The sequence below is a fragment of the Cibotium barometz genome, chromosome 31 (assembly GCF_041138505.1).
Source record: "Cibotium barometz isolate CiBa-2024 chromosome 31, ASM4113850v1, whole genome shotgun sequence".
Classification (NCBI taxonomy): Eukaryota; Viridiplantae; Streptophyta; class Polypodiopsida; order Cyatheales; family Cibotiaceae; genus Cibotium; species Cibotium barometz.
In genome coordinates, this window is record NC_141076.1 from 36,117,757 (window position 1) to 36,127,986 (window position 10,230).

General features: G+C 41.8%; 1 protein-coding gene across 4 annotated transcripts in view; it reads right to left on the reverse strand.

The window, feature by feature from the left end:
• Nucleotides 1-8,410, reverse strand: part of LOC147620808 (ABC transporter C family member 2-like) — a 72,603-nt gene extending 64,193 nt beyond the window's left edge. For 2 of the 4 annotated variants that reach the window (XM_086825078.1, XM_086825076.1), the window contains exons 1-3: nucleotides 7,446-8,410; nucleotides 7,003-7,181; nucleotides 225-264 (exon numbers count right to left, since the gene is read on the reverse strand). In XM_086825078.1, coding sequence (XP_086681204.1) covers nucleotides 225-264; nucleotides 7,003-7,181; nucleotides 7,446-7,763 — 537 coding nt within the window. In that variant the 5' untranslated portion in view covers nucleotides 7,764-8,410. The remainder of the gene's footprint in view (nucleotides 1-224; nucleotides 265-7,002; nucleotides 7,182-7,445) is intronic. The other 2 variants (XM_086825075.1, XM_086825077.1) reach the window with 2 other exon arrangements.
• Between the last annotated feature and the right edge of the window lie 1,820 nt (nucleotides 8,411-10,230).

Below are 10,230 nucleotides of genomic sequence, written 5' to 3' on the forward strand. Positions count from 1 at the left end.
TGGGAAACAGGGCACAAAGGGCCACACAAGGCCAAGCCCAGTGAACAAAACGGGCATCTTCTACAGGCCCTATTCCTACACTAGAGGCAGTCCGATTGCTAGTTGCCAACAAACTGCAAGCTAAAGCCCTCCAGCAACCTCAGTCAGCAGTCATACCATCATCCATTGAAAAGATTGTGGAACAGAACATTAAGCTTTCAAGAAAGAAAATACTTTTGACTTGCCTGAAGAGAGAAGAACCCAGCACATAAACCAAAAAACAGCCTGCAAAATGTTGTCCGGGGGGGTTGGGGGGAGAGAAAGAGCATTAGCTGAAAAAATTTGGCAAGATAGCTTTTAATAATTGCATGAGCAAATTATGATACCCTAAATATCCAAAACTAAATTCATATGGTTAGCTTTACATTTCTTTTCTGGCCAATCTATTGTATAAATTTACCAGTTTTGGTTTTATTTTGTTAAATGCCAATGTCTATTGATGGACTCCCATTGTCTCATAAACGATTGTTATCTTCTAGCAGACATTAATCTCTCTCTCTCTCTCTCTCTCTCTCTCTCTCTCAGAGACGGAATCAGCAAGGTGCCTCCCAGACCTCCATCACAGATTCTTTGGGTCACAGCCACCAACTATTGTGGCCTGACAGAAGCACATACTTGGTTCGAAACTCGTCAAACAAGGTGAGACGTATGGTATGACCCGTATCATTTCCAGACATATGGTACTTTAGAAACCTTGCATTTTTTTCACTCACACAAACACCCACCATGCATACATACATACACACACACACATACATATGTACGTACATACTGTATATGTGTGTATGTATGGTTATATGTATGTATGTATGTATATACATTTGTACACAGGAAAGTACCTCCCCTATGGGGATCAAACTCGTTCGAAACCCATATCGTTCGCACGTTTCTAAAGGTTCTCACAACCTTGCAGGAGCGGCAGCGGAACCAGCCACCTCCACAACAGCCTTCACGGACACGTGATCCTCTGGCCCCACGAACAAAGTGTGTCACTACTGAGCGTGTGCGATCCATTTTGAGAGCCAGATGTGCCCCAGATCTCAAAGGCCTCATCCCTCCATCCGGAAGGTGCAGATCCAGGATCTCCTTCAGTGACATGGTGAGCTCCCATCACAGAAGGGAGATGTTGTGGCTGCTTTGCGTTCCACTCTGGAGGAGGATGGTATCTCTGTATGACCACACATTGTCACCCTGTAGCATCACATGGATACTTTTGCTTATGTAGCACAGTTTTTTCTTTTTCATGGCTTAGTATTCATCATAGATACGTAGCACGTACTACTACCTTTTTGATCTCATCGACCCTCTCAGTCTTTTGAAGACATTAATCTCTCTCTCTCTCTCTCTCTCTCTCTCTCTCTCTCTCTCTATATATATATATATATATATATATTGATATTGATATTGTATCCCCTCACTATATTCCACTCACCTCCATAGCGTACCCCCCCCTCACTATATTCACACCCTATAAGGGTTTCTGTTTACCTTCCAGTTCCAGTTTCATTTTCTAGGTGCCAGTAGTATCATCTTTATTTTTCATTTTCTGGGTTTTTTTTTTTTTAATCCAGACATTGTATCAGATCCACCATGATGTAACTTTTGGTCTCATAGGTCATTATGGCCTTTTGAAGACGTTAATATAACATTTCATTTCATTTCTCTCTCTCTCGGGGAGATTCATTCTAGACATACAGCGTCACAGAGAGACATCATTACAAGCTCAGACAGCTCCAAAGGGGGGACGACAGACACAAATTATTACATTTTTTCAGAGATCCATCCCACTCCCAGTCCCTACACGGCACGAAATTACTCTCCAGAGAGCGAAGACACTCAGAGCCCGCAGGAGACAGAGGACACCTGGCTTTCGGACACCACGCCTATACCAAAGAGAGATGACAGAGATCAGAGCTCAGATTCACAGAGAGGGTGCAGAGCGACTGGCTCGCTTCAGAGCAGACCCAGGCATGTTCTTCACGGAGCTGTGGACACCCCCTTCATTGATGTATACCATTTTATACCCCCAGTATGGTACAGGATGGAGCTAGCTAGGTTGCATATCATGATTGTATACTCCATGCATATAGCTTTGCATTCTCCTAGTAGTAGAGCTCCATCCCCTCCCCCACTCATTGTACTTATTGCACACCCAGATTCAGCTTTTTAGTTCAGTACTTTTTCATTTTGTTGGGATGACAGAGGATACCCCATACAGGTACACCGATTTGTCTCATAGGCCGAGTTCGGTCTTTTGGAAGACGTTAATAAAATCTTTCTTTCTCTCTCTCTCTCTCTCTCTCTCTCTCTCTCTCTCATGATTGTACATCTATAGCATGCTAGACAGTGACTGCATAGTGAGCTACATATGACTAGGATTAGCTTTTCATTTCAGTTTTTCTTTCCATGATACTCAGGACATAGACTTGTTATATACAGATTTGTCTCATAGGCCAATCTGGCCTTCCGTAGACGTTAATATATCTTTTCTTTCTTTCTTTTTTCTTTCTCACAACCCAAGCGGCAGCAATTCAAGCCCGATCGATTTTCTCAACCTCTACACCCACTGATATGTTACTTCTCTACACCCACTGATATGTTACTTGGGCTCGTTTGGAGAGAGTTTTTAGGCTCAATTCTAGGAACATAATACCAAATGCTGGCTATTTGATACTCTGGTTCACCCAACAATGATGTATGGAACATTTTTTTGGGGACCAAACTTGGGAGTGGAGGACTGGAGGAGAGTGAAAAGAATATAGGTTATGATGATGTCACGCATGATCAATAGTAAGCCATCAGGGCCACATGCCTTAGCAACAGCCAAGTTCAGCTCATTGAGCAATGTTGTGAATTGCTAACTAGCACTGTGAACTACTAACTAGCACTGATACCAATTGTTGGAAATGAGAGAGTTGATTCAAGGTAGGCAAATGGATTAAGCATTAAAGTAGGATTAACACTCACATACACACTAAATGTTGATAAGCACTAAGCATAATGAGATTAACCATAATGAATGAGACCAAACACAATGATTAACTCATAAAGACGAGGGCACCACATGGTACTCTCTACACACACTAGTGAGAGAGCTATCTAAATTTAGAGGCCTCCATGAGCTAGGCACCTAGATCCACTTTCATCTCCACCTAACCTACACAATAGGGAGGTGCCTTGATCAGTGGAGATTCATGCCACCTGGGAGTGCCAGTGAGCCCATAATGTGTCACCATTCTAGCCTAATGCTAGATGCGAGTCAATACCAACAATGTGTTGGAGGCTCTGGACCTCTTGAAGGCCATTTTGTCGTTGGCGGTAATAGTGTGAGCAGAATATTTGAGCAAAAAGGCCTACATACACACAACCAACAAGTGAAGTAGCATCTTGTCAAAGTAAACCTGCACAACAAGCGTAGCATCCTGATGGGTGAGAGAGAGCATCCGCCGTCATCGAAGCCCACCATCACTTATCCAATCAGCATTAGAAAAATTTTATTTTATTTATTTATTTTGTGTAGCTTAAAGGGTTTAACCCTTATCACTTTATGCTGTGGTGTAGAGAGAATGTGATAAGAGTTGAGAATTATCCCACATTGATGTACAAGCCCAAGAGTGTACCTCCTCGTATAAAAGGGGGCCATTTCAAGCAATGAACATACCACTTGCACTTACCTCAAGTCGCTTTATATATCCAAGCTAATTCATCTTGGTGTCTAATTATACTTGAGTGCATCTTAATTAACACACTCCTGATGAGTTTTTTTCATTTCTATCCATCTTAGATTAGTGTTGTCATTGGTGTAGGATTAGTTTTTGATTAGGGAGATGTTTTATCATTCGGAGAGCTTGATCCATGATTCTTAACACTTGAGACATCATTGGAAGCCTAGTTGGCCAGCTACATAACCTGTCGGCCAGCACAAATGACACACGTGTGAAAGGCGCCACATTATTGCTGAATTATGCAAGTCGTGGGCTGCTGAAACAGGGAGACAGCCTCATAAGCAAACTGACCAGCGTCGAAGAGCCTATATAAGTGATGGGCAACACTGGGGAAAAACCATCTCATAGTCTGCACAAGTGCTTAAAGTCCAAGGGCTGTAGATAAGCCAAGTGAATGACCAAAGCAAGGTGAAAAGCTGTAGATCAAGGGATTAGTCTTCAGGTTGAAAGATATCTCAACCAAGGTAGCATCCAAGTCAAGTCAGCTCAATCTAGGCTATTTATAGCCAGAACTCTCTCATTCTACTCATTTAATAAAGCAAACACACACCATTCATGGTGGGGGCCCTTCAGAGGGTATTGGGGACCCCATAATGTGTACATTGTGCTATTCATCATCAAGAATCAAGGGCTGAAAGTATTTGTATAATCCTCTTTTGTAAGCTTCTACATGTTATAGTGGTATCAGAGCTTTGCCTTTTGGTGAAGAATTTCAGCCAAGGAAAAAAAGAAAGAAAAAAAATAGTTTTCCGCTTGTGTGGTTGGTTTAGACGCCGAAGTAGCACTCCCCATTATGGTGTGACTCCTGTCCCTCAAAGGATGGTTGGTTTATGTCCTTCGGAAGCGCTCGGAAATGTCTCACTCAAGATTCCTCTTCACCCAATCCCCCCCCCCTTGCCAATTCTCACCAAGATCCCTTCATAGACCCCTTTCCAGATCTCTACCTCAGCTAACTCCATTGCAGATTTAATGCAACAGTTCCGTGTTTTACATGACTTACAAGTACGGGAGTTTGAGCTTTGAATGCAATCAGCAATTGATGCTGCCGCATAGGAGGAACAAAGACAACATGTGGAGCACGAGCATTTCCTTGCAATTCTCGACTTCCTTGACTCATCTTCACAAGAAGGTATAATGGTAAACTCGATCCCACATCTATGTATTCTCGGATTCATCAATTTGAAGCTTACATTGTTGCTAGTAGAAAGTCGGATGTGGAAAAAGATGTGTTAGCTAGCTGTTACATAGAAGGGGAAGCTATATCTTGGTAGACACATTTGCTGCCTATAAATGGGACCAATTCGTTACCGATCTCAAGAAGTGGTTTCTACCACCTCATTACTTTGAGCAGCTCAAGAATGAGTGTGCCAGAACGCGCAAGCGGTCCTCCGATTTGCCAATAAGGTCACTCACTTGGCTTTACAGTTGCAAAATCCGGAGAACAAGAAAGGGCAATTCCTTTATGGTTTAGACATATGAATCCAATAGGATGTACGTATGTTTGAGCCACCGACCTTCGTACAAGCACTAGCACTCATGCAAAGTGCCGAGATGAAGTACAATGGTGGAAAGCCCATAGCACCCAAGGCAATTCCTATCGGCAGCAAGGGCCAAAACCAAGCGAGGTCTTTCCTAGGACAGAGCACGGGAGCCGTTGGCTCCAAGAACGCAACTAATGCGCCAAAACTTACTCCATACCAAAAGCGCAGGTAGGAAAGACCAGTGGTAGGCTCAGCCAAGATGAGCAGAACCAATAAAAAGAAGAGGCAATGCTTAAATTGTCATTCAGTAGGGCGTACTTCTAGGGCATTCCCTAAGAAACACCCTGTCTAGACCACACTACCAGCCTCACTGCTTCAGTAGTGAGCCAAGCTCCCACACATACCAGCCACGATGTTGCCAGTTCTTCAAATCCCACAATTGTCGTCATTGTCAGCTGGAAGCTCGAAGATAAGCAGGACACCCATGACCCATAGTATGATCGCAATGAATTGCTCAAAACCTTTGGCTACATAGGTGACAAGAGAGTTGTTGTCTTGTTCAACAACAACAACACAGAGGATGTGATCATGAAAAGGGCCACTTGGCGCACCCGTTTCCCACCAACTTTGGTAGACAAATAGGTTGAGAGATTTAGCATAGGAATGACGATGAGTATCAAGTTTGAGGCTGTCATGCAGGGCACAGAATTTGTGTGAGATTTCATGGTTGCCACTCTTGGAGGAGGACAGACACAATCTTAGGGATTTGGTGGTTTCACAAATTTCACCCCCACATTGATTGGGAACAGCAAACTTTTTGGATTTTTGGGAACGTGTCCAAGGTTCAGGTCGTCATGAAGTGTGACTTTCCTAGCGCACAGGGTGCATTGATCTATGTTCAGCCCATGACCAATGCTTCACAGAAGTACCAAGCCCTACCTGACCGATTCCAAAAGATTTTTCTTCGGCACAATCTTCCTCCCAATCCCCCCCCCCCCCCCCCCCCCCCCCCCCGTCTAGACTAGAGGATCACAAGATTGATCTCCTTGAGCTAAATCCCAGAACCTTACTGCAAATGCTCTCCGGAACCAAGACAAGATGTTGAGGAGAGGAAACATCAATACCCACTTGACAGCCGAAGCACCGGAGAGGTCCCGTCAAACCCAAGTGAATCCAATATATAAACCTCCATATGGAGCAGGCCTGTTACTAGCCAGAAACTTATGATAATTCATATGGGCCCATGCTGCATGGTAATAAATATGCAAAGACATCTTGAAAGAGGTGAGTGTATATATGGAGGCATCCATGAAAACTGTTGTATCATTTGCAAGCTTCAAGCTTACTACTCAAAAGCTCCTCATCCTCTCTAATCGAAAGATTCAAAACAAAAATCCCTGCCTAAGACCTCAAAAATATACACAGCCTTCACGACAAACAGATTCAGTAAAGAGGCAAGAGGGGGCTTGTGATAGAGTGGATTCAAATTTTCTCTCTCTCACACACATTGTATCCACATGAGCCCATGATGTATCTATATCTTGTATTCACATGTTATCAGGGCATAGATAGCTAGTTTTATTTTCATGATTCAGTATTCTCATGGATTCATTGTACTACTTTTTGGTCTCATAGACCCATTGGGTCTTTTGAAGACATTGATATTACTTTCTTTCTCTGTCTCACACACGTTTGGAACTTTAATATAGTAGCAAAACAGACAATATCTCACTGGGAGAATGGGAATAGAGTCATACGGATCATAGTACTGTCTCAAGTCGAATATGAACCGAAACATGGTGGCTTCTGCGACTATTACATAGATAAGTCCAAACCGCACATACCAACGAAATTCTGTAACATATAATTTGGATTCACGATAGAGCACAAATGTCATCATGAACCATGTGACGCTCGCCACCAGTGAGGTTACAATCTGAAAAAGTCATGGATCAACAGTTAAAATTTTAAAAAACCATGCAAATTTGTTCCCCTGATCAACCTTTGAAAAGGATAAGCTTGGACTTCTAATTTCATGTTTAGTAGTGAGAAATGTCAAAATGAGCTTCGCATTCATGTTCGGTGAAGGGTTCCCCCTTCTATTTCATGTCTATCCATAGTTTCACCCTTCTAAATTCATGTTTGGAGAAGATTTCCCCTTGTAATCTCGTGTGTTTAAATTTAGTGATGGTTAATTTACCTCGTAAGGTGGGAGAGGAGAGCGATTATCCACATTCACAAATGATATGCCAAGTGTTATCTGTACCAAGGGTGCAATCGCGAGAGATGTTGCAAGGATAGTTTGGATGTAAGTCATGAGAGGGTTTTGCAGGCGAAACTTCTTCAAACCTGCGCCTCGCAACAGAAGCCGAAGTCTGTACCCCAGCAAGCAACACAGGACAACATGAGAGAGGCTGACAACGCAGATGTCTGCAATGCATGGTGTGTATGCTCCGAAGCCATTCTCAAGCTCAGTCTCCCATACCCCCCCTGAGACAGGCCTGCAGAAAGATGCCATAGTCTTTGAATAAGGATGGAACTAATGAAACTACAAATGCAAATCTGTCCGGTGAAACTCTGAGAAGGAATGTTGCTAGCTTTGACAAGATGCCGAGCAGCTTTATAGTCTTTCTGCAGATTCTGCACTTCTGTGAAAGAATGCTTCGTAGGGCAGACTTGCAAGGTAACAAGCCGATACAGAATGGCTATTCTGTATTTCGGGAGCGTGCTAGGGCTACTACGGAAATGATGCAGGAGCGTGCTGGGATCACTTTGCAGAAATGATGCGGGAGCCTGCTAGGATTTTTGTAGGAATGGTGTAGGAGCCTGCTGGGATCTTCTGCAGAATCAAAGAAGCTTAACGGACAAAGATTTCTAGGATTTCTGGATGAAGCAAAGGCGTTTCAAAGCAAACTTGCAGGAATTTGGCACTGATGAAGCGAAAGCATCCCTCTGAAAAACCAACGCTATGGCGATGGGAAGCTGTGAGGGTTTTGATAGGGTAATGGTTCAAGTTAAGCTTTAGAGAGACACAGAGTTCTGATGGAGGGAGAAATCTAGGGTTTCTGCAGAGTTCTCTCCTTGGATATGGCGAAAAGGCAAGGCCGTAACATCGACAAATAATAAATAAATTTTGAAATTTCAAAATAAAGATATGGCTGGAATGAAATATTCGATTTAATTACAATCTAAATATTCGATTTATTTACAATCTAAATTCCATAATTCCACAGATGTCCGGACGCCAAAGTCAAAACCTTTTTGGTCTCACTTTTCTTACCTACATCACCAACGATGAAACCTTATGTTGATATCGGGCCCTCTCGCACAAAACATTTTTCTCAATAAATCACTTATTATTGTTTTTGAAGGTTTTCCTTGAAAAAATTTGGAGATTCTTGAGCTGCACTATAACTATAATGCCTTGAATATTCCTGTTTTTTTCCAAAATTAAGAAAAATAAAATTCATGGGTAAAAACAAAAAGGTTGTACTTGTGCTCCCCTTAGACTAGTGGGCAGGGGTAAGTATAATCGGACTAATGCCCGCACAATTAAAACTCAACATTCAAGCATGGTTAATTTTTGACACCCTTCTTGCACGTTTTAAGGAATTCTTAGCATTTAAAATGTTCGAATTTTCCATTTTGGGCATCAAAGTTAATATTGAACTTCAAAAAAAAAAGGCTGACTACCTATTCACACTCCTCAAATTGAGGGCAAGGTCAAACATCAAAAGTTAACCTTGGATTTAAGTGTGTTTGGGCTCTAGAAACATGTAAGCTCTCACACTCCCCGACATTCTAATCCATTCAAAAGCAAGCTATGGGAAACTCGCAACTTCAAAAATTTTATAATGAAAATTTGAATCAGGGAGTTAAATATGTTGTTTTTTGGGATCGAAATTTTCTTTTTACATATATAATTGTGCATGTTGCAAGTCTATTGTACATAGTTTCCAATGAACACCTCAACAAATAAATTCTCAGTGAAGATTTTGTCTTATATTGACTCATTAACCCAAATGCAACTCATCTTCTCATATGCAAGCTTATGGTCACTTTTCCACATCTCGCCATCATCTACAAACGTTGCCAAGGAATTCCAAGCCCCTTTTCATGATAATGCTTGATGTTATTTTCCTAGGTGTGCTTAGCAATACTTACTTGGACCACAAGAAATTTCTTTAATTCGTATGGAGTGACTCTTGTTATACTCCAAAGGAACGTTGAATGTTGAGCTCCATTGTCCAACTTGTTCAAAGGACGAGTATGCATGTAAAAACACTACATGAGACATATCCTAATAGGTAACTTTGGTTTGTGGAAAGGCCCTTTACATAGCACTAGACCGCACACAATTTCTTAAATCAAGCTTTAGAGATTTTGTTATGCCCTTATGTGAGCCATTGCTTTTTGGCCCTGCCAAACCATGTCATAAGATTTTTTGTTAGAAGTTTGTGAACTTGGCCTTAGAAGTGGGAGAGAGGAAATGAGAGTGGAATAGGGGGATTTTTTTACAAAAATGGGAGGGGTGTATACGTGTTTGTGTCTGGTGGGAGGGGAATGGTTATGCAGTATTGATCCCCAATGATTGTTATGATTTATGGTATTATCTCTAGTCCATTGAAAGTCAAAACTCTAAAGGTATATACCTCATCTTCATTTTGTAAGGAGGAACCTATTCTTGCCTTGTGTGGTCATATACCTCATCTTTATTGCAAGCAAGGTTCATGCTACTCTCCATGCATTAAAGAGGAGCAGAAACGTGTCAATGTGAAACTTTATTTATAATGTGACACCAAGGCATTGTTTCACTAAGATCCAAATAAGATACATCACTTTTCATCATTTTCTGTTTCGAAAACTGCTTAAACTTTGAAATGTAGTGTTCTCATTATACACGGGCACATGGACACAATAATTATTTATATCATGTTCACTTTACATGAGCACATGGGCACATTAATTATTTACGCCACCTTGGC